Raw genomic sequence first — 25,730 nt, 5'->3', positions numbered from 1 at the left:
TTGTAGCTTGTTTACAGCACTAACCAATTTCAGCTGTCTATTTGCGCAATCAATGGCTAAGATTTATTTTTAATTATGACCGGTAACAATTAATTGTTTTCCGGAAAAGTTTCATTAACATTTTGACTATCCAAAAGTATTTTGGACGGTCACGATTGAGTTCTGTAAATACTTGTTTACAGCACCTCTGTAAAGAAGATTTTCTCTTTTGATAATTAACTTAGTTACACCTTGTTAATTATTAGAACAAATCATATTCACCTTGAGGAAAATGAATGGTTAAAAGGTAAAGTTAGACCATTCATTTTTTTCAAGACGGTTGCAATTTTCGAACCCGTGCAAATAGCATCCGACATGATTTTGGGAAGAATGTTTTTTCATGTGTGAATAATTTGCAAAGTGAACGACCCAAGTCATTGCCACGTAAAAGTACTGTAAATCTCATGCCTCACTTGAGCAGATCTCTATTCCTCGAAGATCCCAAGCTATGTATTATATCGTGTTTTTCTCAATTCTAATCCGATCTTTTTAATTTTTTGTGTTATTGTGTCATGCCATAATTGTGTTTCATATCAGAAATAGCCCACCCGAATTTACTAACTTGTGTCCGATCGAATATTTTCACCCCTACTCGAGGTAGAACTTATCTAAACAAAGTTTTCCATTAAAGCAGGCCCTGTAATTGGTGGCCCTGGATTTGTCCAGTCAATTTTGACAGAACTTGGACTCTACAGCTTCTTTGACCTAACTTTTTCTCGAATTTTAGTTTACACCGCTATGTTGTTGTTTTCCTAAATTTTTATTAGATTTTGCTTTTTTATATTCTTTTTTGGTATTTTCTTCTATATTATAGTAATTTTTTTCAACTTCGATCAATATTTTTATTTTTTAATTTCTTTCATTGAACTAAACGATGTAATGTAAAAATTACTCCTATACTCTAAGATAAAAACCAAAAGTACATTAAACCCATGCCAAAATGTCAACAGGAGATTAGGCCAAGAGGAACCTGGGGTTTATGCACGTTGAGCTCATCTAGACCATCTATGCTCAATAATGCACGGTTCGAATTTTATCTCAACGAAACAAATCTCAGCCGTCGATTAGGATGAAATTTGAACCGTCTATTATTGAGCACGAACAGTTCAGATGGACCCAACGCCCATGCTCCACCAATTCGGCCAAGAGGGGGGCCTTCATATGCGTATCCCAATTGCCCACATCTGAAGATATCGCCCTTTCGAACACACTCTCCGTTATTGCCACGTACCCAACATACATTTTTTAAGAACACATCCAATGAAATACATACAGCTCACGCCATCTGTATAAACCACAACAAAAGAAAACATTCCCAAAGGTCTGCTTCAGTTGGTGAGTTTGCTTACCACACAAATAATTAAGGTTGGGAAAATCTTCAATACACACCCCTTTAAGGTGTGTACCATATACATCCATTGTGTGGTTCATATTGTGCCACCTCATAAAAAATTACTTGTAGGACCGGTCATTCATAGAGTAACATTTTATTTCGTATCGTAACTTTTATACTAAAAATTCGTAACTTTTCAACAATATGATTCGTAACTTTTTAGCAATAGATTCGTAACATTTTGGGATTCATAATATTTTGGTGTATTTTAATAAGGGTGCATATGATACATACTCAAATAAGAAATGTGTATTATAGCACCTCCCGTTGGGGTAGGTTTTGATTGTTGGTGTTAGGTTGCAAATATAAAAAATATTCATGTGAATTTCTAGTGCTGTAGTGGATGACTTGACCGAACCAGTGAGATAATTAAATAAGATTCGGGTAAGCTAACTTGGACATTCTTGTCATTCCAAAAAAAAAAAAACTCACTGTCCAAATTTTTTAGTTCAATTTGTGCAACTTTTCAATTGATAATTACAGTATATATCATAATCTATAAGATTTCAGGTGATTTTAAAAACTTTATTTGATAGTACTAATCAAAATTTATTAAATAAAATTCATATTACATATAAAAAAGTACTATTACTAATTAAAAAATATAATAATTAATTATCTGGTTTGGAAAAAATTGGGGCCGGAGGGAGGACTAGAAAGAAAATTGATTTTGGCACTCCTGTTTTAGCTACTGACACTTTACCTTTTTATATCTTGATTAGGTCATCCACAGTGGTATAATCAAAAGTCAATTGTTGTTAAAGTTAACAATATTGGTGCAAAAAATAGCTCACAATGGTATAATCAAACTTAGCAACATCCTTAAAAATAATCAAACTTTGGACTTTGGATAACCAAAACTAGCAATCTTTTTTAATAATCAAAATTTGTGAACTCCACACCACATAAGTTAATTGATTCCAAAATTTATATACACGTGTATTTCAACTAGTATTTTTTTTTTCTCTTCTTCACCTGCTCTATATCTTCTTCACTTCAACCACAAACTGTTTCTCTTTCTTTTCCTCCAAAAGTGAAGCTCATATTTCTCAATTATCTACAATTTAACCCATCGTTGCCGGATTAAGGTATTTCATTCTTTTTTTCCGTTTCTATTTTAGGTTGCATTATTATGAACTTAACTTAAATCTGAAGATTGTCTTTATTTAAATTTTTTTTGTATTTGTTAGTTTTGCGCCAAACTTTTATGGCTTATTGATTCGTCTCGATGAGAGGAATCAGAAAAGTAAATTTTTTTTTTACTTTAACCCAAGTATTTTAAGAAATAATTAATTTTTAGCAAAAATAATAAGTTTTTCGACTAAAAAGTGGTTATTCTTTTTTGTTCCTCCCCTTATGATTAAGTAAATGAAGAACCTTGCAAAAAAAGAAGAGGGAAGAACTTTGCATTCTTTTTCAAATTCAAGAACACATCTGATTTTTTTTTAAAGATTAAGAGAGTGGTGGATTTGTAATATAGGCTACAGGAATAGGAAGAAAAAAGAGAGTTTCGGTGTTGTTTTGATAGATAACACTAAGAAGAACACCATATGTTTGATATATTTTCGCCAAAAAAAAAAACCATAATAGATGGAAGTAAATAGCGGGAAAAAGAGGGATGTTCGATATATTTTCGCTTACAAAAAAAAAACCATAATGGAGGGAAGTAAATGGCTGGAAAAAGAGGGGGAGAGGTAGATTGTGTGAAATTGTAGTGGACCTTTTAATTTGGTTATGGACTAGAAGTGACCATTGTGAACCTCATCATTATTAAGTTTAACAATTTATTAAAGTGAAAAATCAAAAGCTGACGTGTCAACTTTTGGTTATCCATTTTTTATTATAACGCTATGGATAACCTTATGTCAGATTGCAAAATAAAATACGGAATGCTACTGACTAAAAGAGCCCGTTTCAGAACACCTTTTTAAAAAATAAGTATTTATTTCACATTTTCAAACTCAAAAATAATGTAAATGAAAAATAATTTTTTAATTTTTTTTACATTGTATTAAAGATCTAATGAGATCTTTCAAACAAAATCCATAATGCATATTTTTATATTTCAATAAGCCCATCATTTTTGAGCTTGAAATTACCTTTTTAAAAAATAAGTACTTATTTCGCGTTCCGGAACCAGGCCTAAAACTAAAACTAGAGTGCCAAAATGAGATCCCTGCCGGAAAAGAAATACAAACCAAACCCTGTTGGCCTATTCGCCCCATCCAAATCTCATCTTCTCACTACGCCTCAGCAGTTAGAGAGAGAGAGAGAGAGGGCGTTAGGGCTTCGATCGACAGAGAGAGAGAGAGAGAGAAGCGAACGAGAAGCTCGAGATGTCGATGGCGTCGAAGAAGATCACTCTAAAGAGCTCCGACGGAGAAGCCTTCGAGGTGGAGGAAGTGGTGGCCTTGGAGTCTCAGACGATCAAGCACATGATCGAGGACGACTGCGCCGACAGCGTCATCCCGCTCCCCAACGTCACCAGCAAGATCCTGGCCAAGGTGATCGAGTACTGCAAGAAGCACGTTGAGACTCCCAAGACCGAAGATCGATCCGCTGAGGAAGAGCTCAAGACCTGGGACGCTGAGTTCGTCAAAGTCGAGCAGCCTGTCCTGTTCGATCTCATTCTGGTATATCATCTCTCTCCTCTTGATCCCCCTTTGCATGATCTTTTTGGTGCCCTTTGCATGATCTTTTTGGTGCCCTTTGTTGACGCTTTTAGGATTTCTACTTTTGTATTTAGTATTTTGTTTCTGTTTTTTTTTATAAAGAAACTTGTGTTGGGTTTGTGTTGAGCACTTGGATCAGGGCAAACAAAAAAGAGGGGTCAGAAAAGGCGTTTTTCTCTTTCTGAAACAACTGACTTTATTGTATTAGCTTTGTCGATCTGAACTTTTTTAATTTTGATTCATACTGTTGTACTGTTTATTAAATCTAAGTGAACAAGTAGCCCGTTCTAAATAGCCCTGGACAGAGATGAATGGTAAAATAGGATTGACCAATTGATTGAGATACAAGGCTCGTTTGGTTTGGTTATTATTGTACTGTTCTGACCTTATTGTATAGTTTTTTTTAGGGCTGTCCAAGAAAAACCGGGAAATGTGAAACCGGTCTGGACCGAACCGATCCGATCCGTGCCTTTTGGATTTTCCCCGTGGATTAATGGTTCGGACACGGATTCGAAAATTAAAAAACTGTGAGATACGGATTAGGATTGGATTTTCCTTTCAAAACCGTGAATTAACCGAATCGGACCGTGAGATATTTAAAAAAATAAAATTAAAAAAAATATACATGTGTATGTGTAATATTTGTAAATAATTATAACTTTACTAATTGTTATGATTTTTTTTTAACAACTTTACATTAATGTGACGATATATTAAACTTAAGGGATAATAAGTGTAATGTTATGGAATGTCATAACTAATAAGTGTTTGCACTTTGCATTTTAGTTGGCAGTAGCATCATTTTATTTTTATGGAAGGAAATCCGTGGATAAAATCGGGACCGAACCGTGACTCACGGTTCGGATTGGAACCGAACCGTGAGACTTTTGGATTAGGATTGGATTGCATTTTCTAAAAACTGTGAGATACGGATTAGAATTGGATTCATAGGAATCCGATCCAATCCGGACATGGACAGCCCTAGTTTTTTTTTCCCTCAAAATTTTTGACAAAAGACTAAACAGAAGATCACTAAAAGTGAACAATACGACTGTGGTTAAGGAAAATTATTTAGGCCTCTCACCCCAAGTTTTTTTGGGTGTGTGTTTTCTTCGTATCTCCATTTTAGGTTTTGCTTTTGGTACCTTGGTAATGATCTATTTTGGCTAGTTACTTGCTGATGGTTGTTGTATAATTCTCTTTTGTCGATGGCTATGTCTACTGGTGTTATTATTGACCACTACCTGTAGTTACAAGGTTTAGGCTTGTATGAGGTTACCATCTGTTCTGGTCCCTTTGGTTGACGTAATGTAGCTTCCGCTTTTGAGTGATTGGTTTTCCTGTTCTGATTTGATCTCGATTTGATTTCCTTTCGGTGAGTTAGTAACGATCTGTTTGACTAGTTTCATATTGCGTAGGGTTCTCCTTATTTTCCTTTGGCCTTGTTCAGGGATTTCAATCGTGGATACTGGTGCTGTAATAGAGCATTACTGTTAGATAATGAGGTTTAGATGCTTATGATAAAGTTTTTGTCTGTCAGTGAATTCAGAGCTTCTGGGGTTAAGGTGATGAAATTTTCTGATCATGTTTGGGTGTGGGGGGTTTGGAAAGTGTACTGAGGTAATTTGTCTCCATGCAAAACTGTTTTTCTTGTGTCTCATTGCTTCTGTCTCTTGGCTATGGTATTGCTGTCCTATTGAGATGTAAGTTGGAGGTAATTAGTAACCCAAACTCTTATCTGTGCTGGATTGCGTGTGTTTCTTAGTCCTTGTAGGAAACTTAGCGCAACTCCTGGGATTCAATTGCTTAAGCTACTTTACCGTTGATGACTAGTTATTCAATTGCTTATTTTAATTTTGTGTATCACTTCGCTTGTAACAATCTTTGCTGAGATTGATTTATCCAGTCGAAAACTGGCAGGATGTGGAAACATAATATCAGCTAAAGCTGTTTATGTGTGTTGAATAATATACCAAATACATTGCCTTCGTAACCAGCACCGTTTTAACCAGTTATTATAGATACATTTGTTCCTGGCTTATATGATCCTCCCGCTTTATCTGTTTCTTATTTTTGTTTTGTACATTTTTACTGTGCCCTGTTCAGGCTGCAAACTACCTGAATATCAAGAGCCTGCTGGATTTGACATGCCAGACAGTTGCGGACATGATAAAAGGGAAGACTCCTGAGGAAATTCGCAAGACCTTCAACATCAGGAATGACTTCACTCCTGAAGAGGAGGAAGAGGTCCGTAGGGAGAATCAGTGGGCATTTGAGTAAGAAATTGGTAGTATGGTGAAGGCAAACTTGCAAACAATTGGTAACGTAAAGATATGGTGGATATTAAAGACTTTGGCTGTCTCTGTTTAACTACTCTACCACCTATTTTCAAGTCTTCGAACGTGGAAGCTCTTTAAAATGTAAATAACAGCTGAATTCCAGTGGTTTTATGGGTGGTGATTGAGACTTTGAACCGCTTGCAATTCCACCATTGTTTCTGTCATGATTCTCTGGTTTGTGTGTTCATCAATTTGCTCCTTTGTTGCACTGTTTTCGGTCGTCATCTGATGGATTTGAATATTGGTGGTCACGTGATGTTTGCCACTCGGCTATTGCTTCCTGTCTCCGTGCTCGTGTGGTGTTTGTGCTTTATTCACCACCCCAAACTCCAACCTGAAGTTGAAACCACTTTCTCGCGGTTTACCTGTCAAACAGACATGGGATCCTCTGTCCCAAAGATGGTAGTCACTTTTCTCAGACTACCTCCAGTCTAATGACCGTGCCTTGAGATTTGTTCTTCCTTGTTCAACTTGTCTGAATGCAATTCCCCGTCCCTTAAGCAATTCTCTTGCAGTCTAACAACCTTGACGGCATAGTATCGTTGCTTTGAAGCCTGAGCACAGGATATATTGTTGTGAATTAGTTGTGAAAGCCCAGCGTTTCTCTCCTCGGTTCCCTGAGTAGAGATGGCCACCTGCATCCAGAATCCAGATACTATGTTGCTTCTACCGTACACTGTGTTCATGGCAATATGAAAGACACAACACAATATAATGTAATGATGTAACATTAGGTGAATGATGCGTCATCCAAAAGGGAGTTACCAATGAATAGTTACCATGCAAGGAAAAGTACTTACAAACTCGATCCGCCAATTTAGTTAGAGAAAAGAAAAACTCTAGATATGATGCTGAACCCTGCAGAATCTCAAGAGGTTTCTGTATGGTCGAATTCACTCTCTGGACAAATACAGACAATAATTTGGAACTCCCTTGCTCACTAAAACAAGATCCACTTCTGGTGATATGTGAACGAGAGGCAAAGTGGAAGTACTTCCCCCAATTTCCCGTCTTGGTTGATCAAGAAGACGAACTAGTGTGCTTCATGTTGCACTTTTATGATGTTCCCCATAAGGGTATCGGCAGCTGCATTCAACGAATCTAAACCTCGATGGTTGATGGTTGAGGTAGCATAACCTTTAATTGTGTTGACGTGCTTGTCTCGCACTTAGGCAAGAAAACCAAACCAAAATTGTGTCCTGAACTACCACGCCCCTATGACATCTGCCTAGCAAAACTGGAATAACAAAGGCAACTTAACGAAGCAGGTCAGATAAGAAATCGCATGACCCACACCATAAGGAAGGGTTGTTGGCACCACACCTGACATATCAGTGGCATTTAACATTTCCCCGGTCTGCGACTCTGTGAGGGGTTGGGATGCTCTCCACTTCACAGAGCAAACGGACACAGGTCAATCATGCTTTCGGACTACGGCTCAAAATGATAATGTGGTTGGCAACCATGCTTTCACTAAACTTTAGTGCTTCTAAGTTTTTCAATATGAAGCGATGGATAATGAAATGATTTCAGGAAATGGAGAGGATCCAAATCCCATCAGATATGCCAATCCCAGAGTGGCCTTGCTTCCGCAAAGGAAGTCCAAAAAATCAAGATTGGTTCGTAACAGCAATATCGTGACTATCACAATTACTTGCTTCTAACATCAGCCTTAGATGGGCATAAGCAACAAATGCATTAAAAGTCTGTCCTCAATGAAGTTTGCTCTATTGGAAAGGTGGCTTATTTTGTTGGATTCATGTAACACAAAGAAATGGCAGTCGCTAATGATATTCTTGAACTGCTAGTGAACAAGGGATACGTGTGCACCTATACCATTTGTTTGTTTAAGCATCCCAACATGGATATCTTGAAAGGTTCACATCTCCTATAACAATCATACCCACACAATGATCATTTGATTCCTACATAAGCATTTTGATAGCTAATTGGATGAAGTGACAAAACCCAGATAGTGAAAGCACGCATTCGCATTCCAATAAATGAGTAGTTTCTAAAATATTACCGGGGTAATGTCCTGATCTAATCACAGTTATCCTGAATCAATACTTTGGGCATCTTGGGAGAGGGGTGTTGGGTACAAGTTTAGGCGATTACAATCGCGTCATCGAGATATTTGATGTGGAAGTCATTGTATTGCTTTCTGAAATGCTCAGAGCTATCTCATCTGAGTAAATTCAACATATCAGGGAGTGTCCAATTCTCATGTTAATCTCCGTTAACAAAAACAAAGTTATCATATATTTCAGGCCTGGGCCTGCTACAGTATGAGTCTGAGCTTCAACCAAAGAAAATCAATATACTACCATTCCCCAAAGTGAAAGCAATGTGTGAGAAGATTGTTTGTAGATCAAAGAATCTTTTTGAGAACAGTCAACAGTTTACATGAAAGAGATGCCGAGCCAGACCACATAAGAAAGAGAATGGTGTAGCCCAGGTCTCTATCTTGTGCACCAGTGTCGTTAAATGTTCGTGTTTGAACCAGTTATTCTTCACCCATTAACTTGTTTCAGCTCCCCTCCCCCGTTCTTCTTCCAACGTACGAGGTCTTGCTGGCCAGTTGAGACTTCCAACGTACGAGGTCTTGCTGGGCAGTTGAGAAAGTGCACTCATCTTCATCACAATTTGATATATTCAGCAACATTTAACATCCTCCTCATGAGCCAAGCCGATCAAAAAAACAAATAATGAGCCAAGCCTTGTCCAGTATTCAGGGATGGCCATAATTCACCAACTGTTACCATGTCAAGGGCAGCGAGATAAGCAGAAACAAGGTTTTGATTTCCCGTTGATGCATACATTAGCTTTCGGTTTTTGTTTTGTGCAAAGGTAGCTTTTGAGAATTGTTGGACAAGCAGCTTAGCCGCTGAGCCAGTTCAGCCATCATGATGTTCACCTCCTGCATATGCTGTCGGCAACTATCTCCAAACTTTAAGTTGTGAACAACTTCTTTTAAGTCAAAGAGACTACAACCGGCCATCTTTCTAATTCCTCGCTCCTTTATCATCTGCTTCATTTTAGCAACATCCTCCCATTGACCTGCTACGGCATACACATTCAACAACAATGCATAACATAAGGAATTCTCAGGCTCCAATTCAATTACAGCTTTGGCAATTTGTTCTCCCAAAATCACATTTCCCTCAAAACGGCATGCACCAAGCAATCTAGCCCATAACAAGGATTCAGATGATTCGTCCTCATTGACGGGCATGCTCCTAATGATATTCAATGCTTCTTGTACTAGACCAACACCAGCAAAGAGATTAGCCATACACCAATAATGTGCAAAATTGGCCTCTATGCTAAACAAGTCAAACATTTGGGCGAAGTAGGTTCTGCCCTCTATCAACAGCCCCGAACGAGCACAAGCACATAAGATACCTACAAAGGTAATTTTGTCAGGTTTAACATTGTTGTCCAAAACTGTTTCTTCGTCTCTTGAGCATGTTGTACCTAGCATTTTGGCGTATAGAGTTAGACCATCTTCTGGATTACCATGAATGCAATGGCCCAAAATCATTGCATTCCAACAAACCAAATTTCTGCCCGACATCCTATCGAAAACTAGTTTGGCAACATCCACCCTCCTGCATTTACTATACATATCTATCAAAGCTGTGTCGATGATCAAACTCGAATGTGCGAATCTCTTGATGAGATAACTATGAACTGATCTTCCTTCCTTCAGTCTTGCTGACCTACCACAAGCAGTGAACACACTCATCACCGTCGTGTCACTTCCTCTCAATCCCAGACACATCATCTTCCTAAACAACATCAAGCAGCATCCAGGGTTCCCACCATTCAAATACCCTGTAATCATAATGTTCCAAGAAATAACATTCCTCTGGGGCATTTTGTCAAACAACTGATGCGCAACATCCAATTCGCCAACCTTGGCAAACCCATCTACGATCGAGTTCCACGACACCAAGTCCCTAACCGGCATTTCATCGAATATCTTCCTCGCAAGATTAATAAGCTCACAACAAGCATAAAAATGAATCAGCGAGTTCTCTACAGGCAGAACACAATCAACACCATTCTTAGTAGCTTGGCCGTGGCATTTTTGGCCCGACGCCAAGCACCCAGCTTTTGCACATGAACTAATGAGCGGAGCAAAAGTAAAGCTATTTGGAACAAACCCATTTCTCAACATATCAAAATAGAAAGCCACAGCTTCTTGTGGTACATTACTACAAGCATATGCCTTGATAACACTATTTATGCAAAAAGTATCTGGAAATTGAATGCACTGAAAAACCAAGATTGTGTAATTAAGATCACCCAAATCAGCTGCACACTTCAATACTCTGCCTTGAAAATATGGTTTTCGAAACAGACCGCAAGTTATCAAATGGGCTTGGATTTGAAAGAGCTGTTTCCTGTTGTAACATGTCTTGAAGAGGTTTGTTGGGTTTAAGTCCGAGGAAGCTGAAGAATTGAATGGAGATGAAGGGGGCAAAGTGGGTTTGGAATGGACTAGAGTGGGATGAGAGAGAAAAAGAGGGTTTTTTCTGAGACGGAGGATTTCTCCAATGGAGACTACTCCTCTTGCCATTCACATTTGAAATCTGGTTTGGACGATTTGCTATCAGTTTCTGTTAATGAAAGACAAACCAAGATGCTGCAAACAAATCGAGCCGCTTCAGAACAGCTTGTGACTCGGCTCGTTAGAGATGAACTTGACTTGATTAAGCGAGTCGAGCGCGAGCTCGAGTTTTAGACTCGTTTAAATAGCCGATCGAGTCGAGCTCGATTTTTGGGGTCGTTGAAACAGGCCAAGCTCAAAGTTCAAAACTTGGCTCGGCTTGCAAAAGCTCAGTTCGTTTGTACAAGTCCGATCATGTAAAGTAAAGAAACTTGTTAAGTAAATTACCCGAGCCTAAATTACCCGACTCGATTTGTTAAAAGCTCGGCTCGTTTACAAAGGCAGTGAGTCCAGTCCCATGAATCCCTTCCGTAACTTCCTCAGATGTAAGAGCGTGATGAAAATCCAGAAGCTCCTTCTCTGCTCAACAACCGCATTCTGCCACTCTCTCTCTCTCTCTCTCTCCCTTCCTCGGAGTAATAAAATGGGTTTGATCCAGTATGGTTTAACTTATTTTCATAAAGATAAATTCTCTCAAATCATCTCTAATCATGTACAAATCTGTATTCGATCGATATGATCTTCAACACAGTTTGTCTTCTTGACAAAATCTAGTACAACTTTAACAGTTTCGATTACGGAAATAACCCGGCGTGAGTTCAAAATCGACCAATAACTTGTTTTGATAAACCTCGCATTTTCAGGTTACGAAGTCATAATGAAACCAGGTGACGTCGTTTTGTAAAACCTCGTGTTCTAAGCGCGACTTCTTGCTGGTCTTCGTCCCCCTATCTCACAGTAACAAAATGGGTTTGATCAATGGCCAAATCACGAGATTGTATGTTTGAATCCCACATAAGTCAGCTATCTCAAATCTTGAGACCATTGAAGATTATGCCCGATCGTAATATTTAGATTCTTGGAATTAGTCGAAGTACGTGCAAGATTATAAGAAAAGATAAAAAGGGGGATTTCAATTGCGACGTGAACTTTTTAAGCTAGAATAGTAAATGAGCCGAACTCAAACATCACATGTTTGGTTCTGCTCGGCTCAGCTCGACTTGGTTCGTTTGCACCAAAACCTTTTGGCCCGTTTGGATGACGGATTTGTTTTAGGTGAATTTGAGGGTGGATATATAAGAATGGTGGATTTGTATATCCGGTGTTTGGATATTTTATGAGAAAAATGATTTGAAATGTGGATATGATGGAATTAGATGTCAAATAATTGAACTGCCCCCACTTTGATTTTTTAATGCTCAAAATTAATTGGTGTATTTCTTATTAATTAGAATAAATTAATATTTATCATTAATTTTAGGATAAAATAATTTCATTTTAGAATACAAAAGTTGAAATTATGTTTTTTATTAGAAAGAATATGATTTTCCGACCAAAATTAAGAAAACGTAATTGAAAAGGGAAAAAAAACCAATATAACCCATTTTCAGCCATAACAATGGTTAAAAAATTAAGTGTTTCAATTTTTAGTCCGTTTGAATCGATGTGAAAATCCTAATTTTTTGATCATTTTATCCTAAAGGATCATAATTAATTTTTGACTCTAGGGCTCTCATATGAGAACCCTAAGAGAGCCGAAGAACCAAATGAAGAACATATACTTAATTATGAGAGACCTGTAGACAAATATTAATTATGACTTTCACGATAAAATAATAAAAAAAATAATATCTTCGCTTCGGTTATAACGGGTTGAAAATTGGATTACTTAATTTTTTTAGATTGTTTATATAATTAACAATGATCCAAAGAACATATATATTCTTTTACCGGTTATCGATTTTCATTTGAATTGATTTTTACAAGAGTCTATTTATTTAATATTTTGAATGTTCATGTAAAAAATCAGTTCAATCTGATATCGATAGAGATGTTTTCGAAATACACACCACACACAAATGAGAAAGATTCAGGAGCACAATGGATCAAAACCCACCCGGATTTGCCAACGCTGGCTAAAACCCAATCCTATATCCACCTCCAAGTGGATATGTAATCCCACCATCCAAAGACCGGACTTGGTTGTTTGGGATAGACTAGAGGCTGCGTCCAAACGGGGGTATTAGATGGTTTTACGAGTTACGAAAGCGTTAGAAGAACTCTGAGTTTTTTTCTTCGAGGTTCGTCTCTCATGTCCGATTCCCGTAATTGCTTAGACTCTCCCGCAGCCGGTAACCGAGAACCCTTCTTTTGTATGCGTAAATTTCTGCATTTTGTGGTTTATTGATTCAATATGTGTTCCTAGTAATTTAATGGATCTTGGCCGATAAAATTTAGATCTCTCGTTTTGCGAATGATTTTTGGATCCACATACGTTTATGTTTGATATGTATTTGAAATCGAATGAATTGATTCAAATTCATAAGATCAAAGGGGATAAGAATTCACGAAATACACAGCGGAGCAAATAAAGTTTGAAGCCTTTTGTATTGATGAATAATAGCCTTTATTCTTCGACTCGAAATTTACTCTCGTAATATGATGATTCTTATGTACAGAAAGGTCATACCATTATTATGTGCTGTTTAGTTTTTCTAATGAATGTGTGGAACGGATGTCCGAATCTTATCGTCAATGTGCACTATCCCTATCTTTTTTTTATGCTAATGCTTATCGCCACGTGCATCGTGAGGTGCCGCGTGGACAACTAACAGCCCCCCCCCTTGCTGTCATTCCCACTCAAATGTGTCATGGCAAATGCGAGCCCCATGGTGCGCTTTGCCCAATGTAGATGGCTTGGTTTAGCATGCTGGCTAGCAGAATACCTTTAGCTGGCCTAAGAAATCTCAGCTCGGGTAGAGATTTTCCAAATTGATTGTATCATGATATGATGACCACACATGCCCCCTATTGATTCGTACAAGGCACGAAGGTCAAGACTTAGGAGTAGGAGCTAGGAACCCCGTGTGAACACTCTTGGACATAGAGTTCAGGAAGCATCAAGGTTGATTGGCCTATCCTTGTCGGATGGCACCACCTTGACTAGTATAGGACAAAGGGGCAGCTGACTTAGATGTTTGAGGTTTCAGAGCACATATCGCGTTAAGGACAAATCGTATACATCCCATGGTACGACCCTGGAGTCTCTCACCTAGGACTAGAGTTAGGAAAGAAACTTACATATTGTCGAACCAAGGGGAACATGTCGAATATCCAAGGTACGTGGCCCACCACCTATGGTTCAACTCCTACATAAAGGTGGTCTATCCCTGTGTTACCTAAATCGCAGATTGTTCTCGTACGAGAAAAAGGAAACACAAATGTTGAATGAATGCACTTAACCGATAAACATCAAATCAAATGTAATACTTCTATTTAAGTTGACTAGGTAAAACACACATGTAGGAGTATTATGATCAAATTTTTTCACCTTTTTGTCTTGCCAACAGTGTTCTAAATGGCACTCGGCGGTAGTCGGGTGGCGACCCGCCGTCAAGCGCCTAGGCCACCAAGGTGCCGCCAAGGAGTTTGGCGTTTTTTTTTTTGTGGTATTGTTTTGGTATTTTTTCATACTTTTAGTGTATATGATGGTATTAATATATACTAAAAGGACTTCTTGTGTAATTTATCATAACACACACACACACACACATATACTACTATATATATATATCGATTTGATAAGACTTCCTTTTGCCGTACCCCAGAAGTACCGCAATATATATCAAGTAGTACCCAGCACAAAGATGAAACTAATTTGACAAGACTTCCTTTGCTATGCTTAGCATGATTGTACAATATCAAGTTTTGGTATAAAGGTTCTTTAGTATAATGGCATTAAACTCTGATTTGTACCCTAAATTTGGTGTTAAACTACTATTTGATGTTAGATTCCGAATTGCCCAAGTCATTTAGCTATTTCCTTTAGTTGAAGTGTAGTTATTACGTGTAGTACATTGCTTTAAGTTATAAAAGTATATTTGTTATAGCCGTACCCGTACCCTGCATTTTTTTAGGTTTTGCCGTATCGACATACCCATACCCGCAGTCGTACCAGTACACGTGCTTCTTAGGCGTGCGACAACCTTTGGCCTTCTGGTCTACTCCTTCTTAGGCGTGCGACAACCTTTGGCCTTCTGGTCTACTCCCTCTTTTCGAAGGCACTGCCTCCTCATCTCTTCCAAGAGTGTTTAAGTCTCTCATCTTCCACCTCCCATTTTGCCATATCCCCAAAAGGTAAGGTTGTGCCACACCACCACCATTCTACTACATAGTGCACTGGTGGGTCTGAATATGATTTTGAACATCTATAGGGGACCCATCATATGTAAGGTGAATCAGTTTTTACTGCAGCAGCGATTCCTAGTTCTATTCTAGTGAGATAATCATCGTTGTTGTTCTTTTGCATGATGGGGAGTTTAAAATATCTTAATCGGGATGCTTGATTCCTCCAGCTCACAATGATTAACCTGATATACAATATCGTATGTGGTAAAGAGCTAAAGCACGAAAGTCTTTCCCAGCTAAATCCAGGAAAGTTTTCCCAACTTGTATAGTTGACTGTAGTAATGGTTGACTGGTTGAATATAGGCTTACAAGGTGAGATGTGAAAGCACTCACTGGATCCCAAATGAATGTTTTGTTTCTCAAACAGGGTGCCCTGACTGTTAAATGAGTGATTTCTTTGGTGATACCAAATACTTGGTTCTATCAGTAAGTTCTTCACATGCTGGTTTTAGGTACCTGCATTTCGAATTTTGATTGCTCATAATTGGTTTTTCATTTATAGGAAGATAATTTTTTTGCCAGTGTAAGGCTGTGTGTTAGTTATTGACTGGCTGAAACTTTTGCCCATTCATTAGAGTTGCTTGGGCTTGTAAGGATAAGTTCACAAGTTACTAATGCGTTTTTCGGTCTTACAGGCTATTTGTGCAATTGTTCTTTGGTCTCTGATTGCCAATTGTAGTTCGTAAGGTACCACATAGCGACAAAGAGGAACTAAAGGAAGGTTAGAAGGGATATTATAGTTATAAAAAGCAAGGAAAGATGCCTGCCCACAAGATTGAAAGTGGTCACAATGACACAGTTCACGATGTTTCCATGGATTACTATGGAAAGCGCTTAGCAACCGCATCATCTGATACCACTATCAAAATAATTGGTGTTAGCAACAACTCGACTTCACAGCACCTCGCGACTTTAACTGGACATCAAGGCCCTGTTTGGCAGGTTGCTTGGGCTCATCCCAAGTTTGGATCAATCCTTGCTTCCTGTTCTTACGATGGTAGTGTAATAGTTTGGAAGGAAGGTAATCCAAATGAATGGACTCAGGCTCATGTGTTCACTGAACATAAATCATCCGTCAATTCAATTGCTTGGGCGCCTCATGAACTTGGTCTCTGCTTAGCTTGTGGATCTTCGGATGGGAATATATCAGTTTTCACTGCCAGATCTGATGGTGGTTGGGACACCACCAGGATAGACCAAGCCCACCCTCTTGGAGTGACCTCGGTTTCTTGGGCCCCATCTATGGCTCCTGGCGCACTAGTTGGATCAAGCATGATGGATTCTGTTCAGAAGCTGGCTTCTGGTGGCTGCGACAATACTGTGAAGGTTTGGAAGCTTTATAATGGGAATTGGAAGATGGACTGCTTCCCTGCCTTGCAAATGCACAGTGATTGGGTTAGGGATGTGGCTTGGGCTCCCAACTTGGGCCTTCCAAAGACTACTATTGCAAGTGCTTCACAGGATGGGACAGTGGTTATATGGACTGTCGCCAAAGAAGGTGATCAATGGGAAGGTAGAGTTTTGAAGGACTTCAAGACTCCAGTTTGGAGGGCGTCGTGGTCTTTGACAGGAAACTTGTTGGCTGTGGCTTCTGGTGACAACAATGTCTCTTTGTGGAAAGAAGCAGTTGATGGGGAGTGGCAACAGGTGACCACTGTTGATTAATAGTTTCTAGATTTTTTGTTTTATCTTCTAGTGCCATTTCTGTCTTTTGGCATTTTGAAGGAATATTTTGCTAGTTTTCAGTACCATCTTTGTTAGAGTATCTTTTCCTTTTTTGGGGATAGTTTCGATTGTATGGGTTAATGGGATTGATCGCTTATGATATATCGGATTCTGGTGTGAAGGAACAAGATTGCTATAATCCATGTTTTTCCTTTCTCCTCGTGTATTAGAATTAAATGATTCCCCTTCAGTACCCAGGTTTTGTCTGCTGTCATCCATTTATTAAACTAGGTTTTTGTACCACTTATTGCATTTGTTGAGTTGGTTTCCAATTTTGCTTTTCTTCTGATCTATCGGTGGAGAGTTGGAAGATGGTGGCTTTGGTTACTAAAAAGGAGTGATTTTTCTTGTTTCTTAAACCTCCTGTGCCTACTTGCTTGTTTTATGAGACTTCCCAATCCTAGCATTTACCCTCTATTTGTTTTGATTTGGTTATTTCCATTTCTATTTACTATCACTTTGGTTGTTGGTTTACTTGGTTAAACTGGAAAAATGCGAAACCCAACTGAGGCTGTAGTTCTTTCCAATATAGCTAAGGGTGTTGTGTCCCTGCATCAGTTTTGCTGATGAGCTGGGCCAGCTGGGTTCTTGAGTTGTGCCTTTATAAAGCATTAGTTAGCAATTGCAAGACTCCTGATTAGTAATATGCTGCACTCCTTGTTCAGCCATAGGAACAACTCCAATTTAGGTACTTCCTTAAAAAACTTGAGTCCTGATTTGAGATTCGAGTCTTAAAGCAAAAAATTAACGCTTCTGTGAATCACGTGACCTGCACTTAATGCAGTAAATCAGAAAAATGAAGAATCCGTGGGAAAAGTGAAACAGAAGTTCGTCTACTTACTTCCCGGCAAGTTATTTTTCCGGATTTTTATATCCACACCTGTTCTTTCAGCTTTTGTTGAAATCGAAACCCCGTCAAAATTCAGTTTTATTCAGGTTCATAACTTTCGATTACTTCTACATTGCCTCATTTTTGCATGTTTGATTATTAGCTCATGCTCTACCTTCATTTATACAAAACTGCATGATCATTGTCCAGGCTGTCCCCGTCCTGTTGAGGCCGGGGAATTGATAATGTCTTCTGTTTATTCAGTTTTCATTGCACTTTGATGCATCTTCTGTTGGGATGAAAGATTTAAAATCCCAGTGCTGGAGGAATGAGCTTGACATAGGTTCAAACTGTTTATGCCTTCGTCCTCAATTCCTTTGCCTTCGGGACACGGGTTAAATCTTAAAACACCTTTCTTCTTGTTGTTGTGGGAAGATCATATCCTTGATGTTTTTAGATCCATTGTATCCTTGATGTTGGTGATGGTCCGCAACGGAGCCGATGTTTTTAGAGCTAATGTATCCTTGATGTTGGTGTGGTTAGTGACCGGAGCCAATTGGCGCTGTGTTTTTTAAGAACTAAGTTCAATTTGTTATATTTGTGTTTTGCATGAGGAACAGATAATTGTTATAAAAGTTAAGCAATTTTATCCGATGGCAGAAAGTAAAAGAAATACCAAACACACACACACACACACGCATTCATAAAAGATAGTTTCTCAAGCAAGGAGTAACAAAATAGATCTTCCAGACCTATCAGATTAAGATTTTACTCAAAAGTATCTCTTCTAAAATTTCTTTCTTTTCTGTGTTTTCGATTTTTCTGATTCTGAGTTATTCATCCTTTAACACTTCACTTTTATAGGTAGAAATAGTTTCAAAACAATAATCAGTTTTCCAATTTCACCTACAACAAGCTATGGCTTTCTCAGCCATGCATATTGGTTAGCCTAGCCGTTTCATTCGAGACAATCATTAATATAAACGCCGACGTATTCTCTAATTCTCGTCGTAACTAAAGCTGCCCGGCAAGTTGTGAAGGATGTGCTCAATCTTGCTTTTCTTTAATTTTGCTAAGTACGCTTATGTAATAGTATAGTTTTGTTTAATGTATGGTTATATTTATGGTTAAAACTAAAAAAATATGTACAAGACCAAACTAAATGATCAGTCAACGACCCAAACTCAAATACTTGTGTGTAATTTCCATCATTGCGTGGACGTTGCGAGTCCAATTTAACACCTTTGGTTGGAGAGATTTTTACTAGTATTATTATAACCCATTGGGGAGCGAGAATATCAAACCTTAGGCACCCAAGAAATAGGAGAAGGCAGATCGCGTGCTTGTTGAAACCGAACACTCTTTCTTTTCGTATCCTTAATTGCCTATAACTAATATCTTTTAACTGCCTAGGAACCTACCAAGAAAAGAAAAGCTTTATTAAAGGAGGTACACTGAGGCTCTGTTTGGAACCTATGGAAAGGAAATGAAAAGAAAGAAAAATTAAAAAAAAATTCCATTCTATTGTTTTGTTTGAAAAGAAAAAAATGAAGAAAATAAGAATTTCAAGTGTAATAAATAATAAATTTTTCCTCTCATTTTCTTTTTATTTTATTTTTATTTCCTTTCATTTTTCCTATGTTCCAAACAGAGCCTAAATTTCATCAGAAATTCAGATAATTAACTAGTAATCTTTTTACTAACAGCCTAAAAACCTACCAAATTTGTCTTTCATTTTTTGCATCAACACTATATGCAAAGGGTAGGCGTCTATTGTATCAATATATGTACATAAATCGGTATGAATTTAAAACCCTAGAAAAGAGAGTCAAGAATGGTGAAAGTGAGTAGAGTGCTTCTCAGAGATGGAGGGCTGGTAATAAGCAAAACCCTCTCAGAAATACTGGTTTGTCCGCTCTCTAAACAGCCCCTGAGGTTAGCTCTATTTGCCGAATAAACCCTCTCTCTTTTCTGTCGTTGGTTCTTCTTAAACCCTAGCAGTGGATTTGGAATTTTTAAAAAAAAAATGTATCCTTTTTTCTTACATTCTAACCCAATTACTCATTTGCGTCGAGTGATTTGGTAAGAAACTCTAATACTTTATTTTTATTTTTCCTTTCTTTTCTTACCAAATCATTCAATTCAAAGGGGCTGTAACTAAATTAAAACATATGCATTTCCAAGCAGTGCCTTAGAATTTGCCTGGTTCTTTGCTTTCTTGGACAGGATATGTGAGCAATCGAATTCTCTGATCAGCGATGCCACGGGAGTTTCTTTTCCGGTGAGGTTTCGTTCTTGAACTCTCGTAATTCTGAATTTATGATGATTTCGATCTTGATTCTGTTTTTTTGGTCAACGATTTTTACTTCCAGTGGTAGCTAATTCGCAATTGAAATGCTTTTGTTAGTGGGTTAGCTTCAATTAGCTAAAGATCGTTATTCAGACCAATCGATTTTCTGAAATTTGATAAGAAATTCAATGGAAATCCCGGCTAGGATTTCCTTTCTCTATTTGAATGTGATGAACAAGAGAGATAATGATTACTTTTGAAGTCCGTGATGTCCTCATACGTTTTATTCAACGATATTACTTGTCATTTGGGCCAAGCTGCGAGAGAGTCTCTTATGAATTCTTTAGCCCGGAGCGGATGGCTTGCCTTTGACTAGACCGGAAAGTGATTAGTCCAAGTGTGTGTAAGTTGGCGGAACAAGCCTTACCGCTAAACCAGAAAAAAGATGTTTTTGGGTAATTAAAATTTTTGGACCATTTCTTGATTTGTGCGTGTCATCCTTGCGCAGGCTATGCTAATCTTCTCTGTGTCATTCCAATTTTATTGGATGTCCCTGAAGGGACAAAAGATGTTACTTGTTAGATAGTAGTAGTAAACTTTGAAAAGGTAGATAATCTAGGTTGAATAATTTCAATTCTTTTGAAATTCACCCATTCTTTGAAGGATTTCAGGATGACTTGGATTCCCTTTTCATTCTGACAATTCAGAACCTGAGTATGGAATAACAATTCTATGAATTCCAGTCATTCCAAAATGTAAAATGTGGGTAGTCTATAGTAAATAGGATGCTGACTGGGAAGTAGAACCTAGCTCACATGAGACTCTACCCTAGTATCTATGGCTTTCTTATCATATGCTGCAAATTTTTATCCTTCTTATTCGTTTGATAGATTGTGAATGGGATCCCTTGCCTTGTGCCAAATGATGGGAAGATAATTGACACTGATGACATGCCGAAACATGGGGGTGCTGCTATTGATTCAACTGACGAAAACTCCACATCAAGGGGTAGCTTGTAGAATGTGGGATCAGATGGAGAGGTATCCATTGTGCTAATATATTGGACTTGCGTGATTCCACATTCTACTAGGAGTAACGTTTACTGGTTTTCTGTAATCTTCATCTTTGTATTGCATGCATTATTTTCCCTTGGAGAACTACTTACACAGCTTCAATGATTTGTTAGAGAACTACTTATACAGCTTCAATGATTTGTGCTATCATCAGTTATTTCTACTGGTGATTGGATTTTAACAATAAAGGCAACAATATTTTAACATTTACACTTCAGGACGTTGACATCCTGATGGGGACGAAAAAAACTAGTAAATTGCTAGATGAGGGTATTTTGTCAGTTGCCGAGACTCTAATCAAGAGTTGCATGGTTCGTACAAGGATTGATAGATCAAGGATCATCCGTAGTAGTTTGGTAGTTAAAGGGTCATTATTAATTTAGTGCTTGCATTAATATTCATCTAGATGCATTAAACACATGTTAGTAGGTTCAATGTATGCACTTATATCTAGGTTCATTCACACATCGTTTTGAATGTATTCATTAATTAGGTTCATTTCATTTAGAATTTTAGGAATTCAAAGAGTCTTTCCCATGGATTATAAATTGAGATGTAATCTTTCTTTTGGAACATTAATATTCATCTAGATGCATTAAACACATGTTAGTAGGTTCAATGTATGCACTTATATCTAGGTTCATTCACACGTCGTTTTGAATGTATTCATTAATTAGGTTCATTTCATTTAGAATTTTAGGAATTCAAAGAGTCTTTCCCATGGATTATAAATTGAGATGTAATCTTTCTTTTGGAACAGAGTTGATTAATGAATTGAGTTTACAAGGCTGAGGCCATTGTAATTGGGGTTTGGGCTGCGGTCCTTCCTTGCAGAAACCGCCTAACCCTTGCGAGGGTGAAGCACATCTATCTCTCTTTCTTCTTTGCGCACACTCTTCTCCTTCTCATTCTTCCCTTTCTTCTTTTTAGTGCACTTATCCAAAATTCCAAATAATATTCTCATTTTCCCACCCAAAACCACCACGATTCCAATTGTAGGCAGCAATACTAAGGGTTCTAAATTCGTCCTACATCAGTTGGTATCAGAGCTTCCGCTCCTGCATCTTCAAAGTTGATCTACTTACAATGGTGACAAATCGCAAACTTAATTCCAAGGTTGATGCTCTTTCCAAGGTGCTCAGGCTACTCGGGAAGATATTGCAACTATAAAAAGTGATGTGCGGGAGATAAAAGCATTACTAGAGAAATTGATGGTTGCTCTTCTAGGAGGAGCTTATGAAGCTTATAAAGTTGATCATGTGCTTGAAGAAGTTACGCAAATCGACTATGAGTATACTGCCGTTCATGAGGGCATTCAACAAACAAAGGCAGAATTTGATATTGCAGTCAAAGAAGGCATGAGCGCGCATAGTGGCGAAGATTTGCCGCTGAAGGAAGTCATAATAGTCAATAATACTTCTGCAGTCTATGCTTTTTTGGGAATGAAAAATGTTCACGTTGAGTTTGTTATCCCACATAAGTTCGATGGAGCCAATGGGCAAATGAAAAGTTTGGCATCTTGGGTCTTCTCTTTGTTGTTCAAGAAGGATCGATTTGAATGGTTGAAACTCGAACACTCCTCAATTTTCGTACTGAGATACTACAAAACTCAAGGTCAAGTTTTCTCTAACCAAGAGAGAATGATGGGGACGAAAAAAATTAATAAATTGCTAGATGAGGGTATTTTGTTAGTTGCCGAGACTCTAATCAAGAGTTGCATGGTTCGTACAAGGATTGGTAGATCAAGCCATCAAGGATCATCCATAGTAGTTTGGTAGTAAAAGGGCCATCATTAATTTAGTGCTTGGATTAATATTCATCTAGATGCATTAAACACATGTTAGTAGGTTCAATGTATGCACTTATATCTAGGTTCATTCACGCATCTTTTTGAATGTATTCATTAATTAGGTTCATTTCATTTAGAGTTCTAGGAATTCGAAGAGTCTTTCTCATGGATTATAAATTGAGGTGTAATCTTTCTTTTGGAACAGAATTGATTAATGAATTGAGTTTACAAGGCTGAGGCCATTGTAATTGGGGTTTGGGCTGCAGTCCTTCCTTGCAGAAACCGCCTAAACCTTGCGAGGGTGAAGCACATCTATCTCTCTTTCTCTCTCTTCTTTGCACACACTCTTCTTCTTCTCATTCTTCCCTTTCTTCTTCTAAGTGCACTTATCCAAATAATATTCTCATTTTCCCACCCAAAACCACCACAATTCCAATTGTAGGCAGCAATACTGTAAGGGTTCTAAATCCGTCCTACATCACATCCTTGCAAATTAACTGAAGCATTCATGATAGCTCCATCTGAAATATTTTAGTTGGTAGGATTTTTAAGTCTTTTTATGGGCTTTTCTTGGTGCAATGCTTGGGGTGATCGGTGTGAGAATGTGGGCTCGTGTTTGAGAGAATCCCTTTTGTGCATATATTTCCAAAAGTTAGGTCAATCTCCTAGTTCACCCCTCTCAACACCCTTGATTTACGCAACTAATTCTAGGTAATGGCCTGTTAGGTTGTCTTTTAGATTGAAACATGGCGCATTATGCTTTGGCATGAACCACTAATTTGCTCCAAGTTCGAGTTTAACCCTCATCTATGTCCAAAGTGATGTGAAATTTGGCTGTCGTGTTACAATGTAACAGCTTATACAAACAGAAAGTCTGTTCGCAGACTTTTTAAAACAGATTGTGCACAGATCACAATGTGGGATCCGGAGTGGGTCCCACAAAAACAATCCAATCCGTTCATTAAATGTAAAACATTTTTTCAAGGGTTCTTGCAAAAAATCAGCTTAATCCGATCCCTCTAAGTGCTCAATTCAATCATCTAACTTTTCATTATTCTGAAATTTGAATGAAAAGTTAGATCATTGAATCGAGCACCTATAGATATTGGATTGAGTTCATTTTTTTCAAGAATCCTTGAAAAAATGTTTTACATTTAATTAACGAATCGGATTATTTGTGTGGGACCCATAGTGGGCCCCACATTGTGATCTGTGCAGGATCTGTTTTAAAAAGGTTTGTGTGAGTAGCAGCTCTCACAAACAATGAGGTCTTAATTAAGCCCAAAATGTGTCACGTAGCACTTGAATCTTTTCTAAGTCAAGTGATGTAGTCCTGTTAGGGATTATCTTGGAGTTTACTTGGTTGCCACATGCTATCTATTGTCAATGTAGCACAACTATTGTCCCCTATGTTATGTGGGTTGTCTGTGCATAAAATGGAGTACCAATATCAGACTCTAGACACACCTGCACTCAGATAAAGGTTTAGGATGAGTGTCCAACATATTTAGTTGGACACTCATCCAGTAAGCATATTTTTTATTCAAATCTACTATGTCTAGGATATTATGCCTGAAAGGCCGTAGCTAATGCTCCTTGTGAACACAATTTATTCATCAAAACCAAACGAAAATACTGGGAAATATGAATACTCCGGCATGTCCTCACGTCCTTGAAATAGAAAGTAGATGCCACACCTAGACCCAAACCTATACCCGACACCTTTATGATCTGAGACCAGGTAGCACATATTTTTCCTCGTCTGTGAGAATTAGGCTTTCCCCAAGGGTAGAAATGTTATTATCCCCTTGTAGCCTTAATAAAATAGGAAAGAACATAATTATTCCACTGCTTAACTATCTATTCCCTACATTTGCCTTTGACGTCAAGTAGAAAGCCTGCACCGTTTCTCGATTCCAAGTCTCTACCTGCATCAATGAACATGTATTCTTTCTTCTAGGGGCTCAATGTACTCCTTTTGTGAATACTTTTGCTCTATTGCTTCCTTGTAGTTTGTGCAGAAATTTGAAAGGAACAAACCAATTACTAAGTTATTTGAACATCGAAGGATTTTGCACGCAAGAGTGTGGAATTCTTTAGATGATAGGTATTTTTTTTTTTCTCTCCTTTGTGAGAGGTCAAGGAGTCCCTAGTGCATACAGAAACCATAACCGGAGGCCTATAGTAACAAAGGCGAATTAGAACAAGCTGCAGTTTTTAGGGGCTTCCATGCAAATGATAGCTATATATTTCGTTCTCTCCTTTGGCAGCCTCTTGCTTTTAGATATATTTCTGCTATGCCTGGTTCCATCTCGGGTTTTTTTAAGGAAATTTCACTCTCAGGTGGTCCCATCTGTGAGGACCAATTTTGCGTTCAGCCAAATTAGGTCGCAATCGGAATAATGCAGTAATGCATTTTCCTGTACCAATGAAATTAGATCGCGGATTCTCGTACGATTTCCTTTCCTTTTTCCAATCATGGGGTATCTCTGTTCACTTTTACTAGTTTCTCTGACTATCAAATACTCCTACTAGAAAAGAATCCCCTGGAAAGTGATTCTACAAGTGGAAATTCTCGGTGGAGGTAAAGTTAGGGGTCCCCTTGCCTGTGCCCCCAAGCTTGGGTGGAAAATGATTCTTTCTTCTCCAGATTTGTCCATGATGCAACAGGGAAATTGTGGAGAAAGCATTGCATAGCAAGGCATGCATATTTTTGTA

At 38.1% G+C, this 25,730-nt stretch overlaps 4 protein-coding genes and 1 non-coding gene across 9 annotated transcripts; 3 read left to right on the top strand and 2 right to left on the bottom strand.

Moving 5' to 3' along the window:
* Positions 1–3,613: 3,613 nt before the first annotated feature.
* On the top strand, positions 3,614–6,607 carry LOC131302555 (SKP1-like protein 1B). Its single transcript, XM_058329253.1, has 2 exons — positions 3,614–4,065; positions 6,211–6,607. The coding sequence occupies exons 1-2, from the start codon at positions 3,769–3,771 to the stop codon at positions 6,382–6,384; spliced, it is 471 nt and encodes a 156-aa protein (XP_058185236.1). The 5' UTR covers positions 3,614–3,768; the 3' UTR covers positions 6,385–6,607.
* A 2,023-nt stretch (positions 6,608–8,630) lies between these two features.
* Positions 8,631–11,710, bottom strand: LOC131302554 (pentatricopeptide repeat-containing protein At3g51320). The gene has a single exon (XM_058329252.1). It carries the CDS (start codon positions 11,026–11,028, stop codon positions 9,265–9,267), a length of 1,764 nt encoding a protein of 587 aa, XP_058185235.1. The 5' UTR covers positions 11,029–11,710; the 3' UTR covers positions 8,631–9,264.
* Positions 11,711–13,070: 1,360 nt separating this feature from the next.
* On the top strand, positions 13,071–17,187 carry LOC131302553 (protein transport protein SEC13 homolog B-like). Of its 5 annotated transcripts, XM_058329250.1 has the most exons (3): positions 13,204–13,250; positions 15,036–15,255; positions 15,942–17,187. In XM_058329250.1, exon 3 carries the CDS (start codon positions 16,066–16,068, stop codon positions 16,969–16,971), a length of 906 nt encoding a protein of 301 aa, XP_058185233.1. In that variant the 5' UTR covers positions 13,204–13,250; positions 15,036–15,255; positions 15,942–16,065; the 3' UTR covers positions 16,972–17,187. The 5 variants fall into 5 exon arrangements, with proteins under 5 accessions (XP_058185230.1, XP_058185229.1, XP_058185234.1 ...); XM_058329247.1 differs by lacking the exons at positions 13,204–13,250; positions 15,036–15,255 and adding an exon at positions 13,071–13,199; XM_058329246.1 differs by lacking the exon at positions 15,036–15,255 and having other exon boundaries at positions 13,079–13,250.
* A 2,340-nt stretch (positions 17,188–19,527) lies between these two features.
* On the top strand, positions 19,528–21,433 carry LOC131302552 (uncharacterized). Its single transcript, XM_058329245.1, has 3 exons — positions 19,528–19,795; positions 20,087–20,141; positions 21,041–21,433. Exons 1-3 carry the CDS (start codon positions 19,695–19,697, stop codon positions 21,167–21,169), a joined length of 285 nt encoding a protein of 94 aa, XP_058185228.1. The 5' UTR covers positions 19,528–19,694; the 3' UTR covers positions 21,170–21,433.
* Positions 20,613–20,713, bottom strand: LOC131305753 (U6 spliceosomal RNA). Its single transcript, XR_009193315.1, has one exon. It is a non-coding gene; the product is annotated as a U6 spliceosomal RNA (small nuclear RNA).
* Positions 21,434–25,730: the final 4,297 nt, after the last annotated feature.

The sequence above is a fragment of the Rhododendron vialii genome, chromosome 10a (genome assembly GCF_030253575.1).
Source record: "Rhododendron vialii isolate Sample 1 chromosome 10a, ASM3025357v1".
Lineage (NCBI taxonomy): Eukaryota > Viridiplantae > Streptophyta > Magnoliopsida > Ericales > Ericaceae > Rhododendron > Rhododendron vialii.
The sequence above is the reverse complement of the archived record's forward strand: the minus strand, read 5'-3'. Positions and strand labels throughout refer to the sequence as shown.

What these genes read in the sequence shown, in the direction of transcription:
- LOC131302555 (XM_058329253.1), top strand. Translation starts at nt 3,769, where the DNA reads ATGTCGATGGCGTCGAAGAAGATCACTCTAAAGAGCTCCGACGGAGAA. An exon ending in TCCTGTTCGATCTCATTCTG is followed by an intron (nt 4,066 to 6,210) that starts GTATATCATCTC and finishes TGCCCTGTTCAG; the next exon opens with GCTGCAAACTACCTGAATAT.
- LOC131302554 (XM_058329252.1), bottom strand. Translation starts at nt 11,028, where the DNA reads ATGGCAAGAGGAGTAGTCTCCATTGGAGAAATCCTCCGTCTCAGAAAA.
- LOC131302553 (XM_058329247.1), top strand. Translation starts at nt 16,066, where the DNA reads ATGCCTGCCCACAAGATTGAAAGTGGTCACAATGACACAGTTCACGAT.
- LOC131302552 (XM_058329245.1), top strand. Translation starts at nt 19,695, where the DNA reads ATGGTGAAAGTGAGTAGAGTGCTTCTCAGAGATGGAGGGCTGGTAATA. An exon ending in CTCTCTAAACAGCCCCTGAG is followed by an intron (nt 19,796 to 20,086) that starts GTTAGCTCTATT and finishes TTTCTTGGACAG; the next exon opens with GATATGTGAGCAATCGAATT. An exon ending in CCACGGGAGTTTCTTTTCCG is followed by an intron (nt 20,142 to 21,040) that starts GTGAGGTTTCGT and finishes TTCGTTTGATAG; the next exon opens with ATTGTGAATGGGATCCCTTG.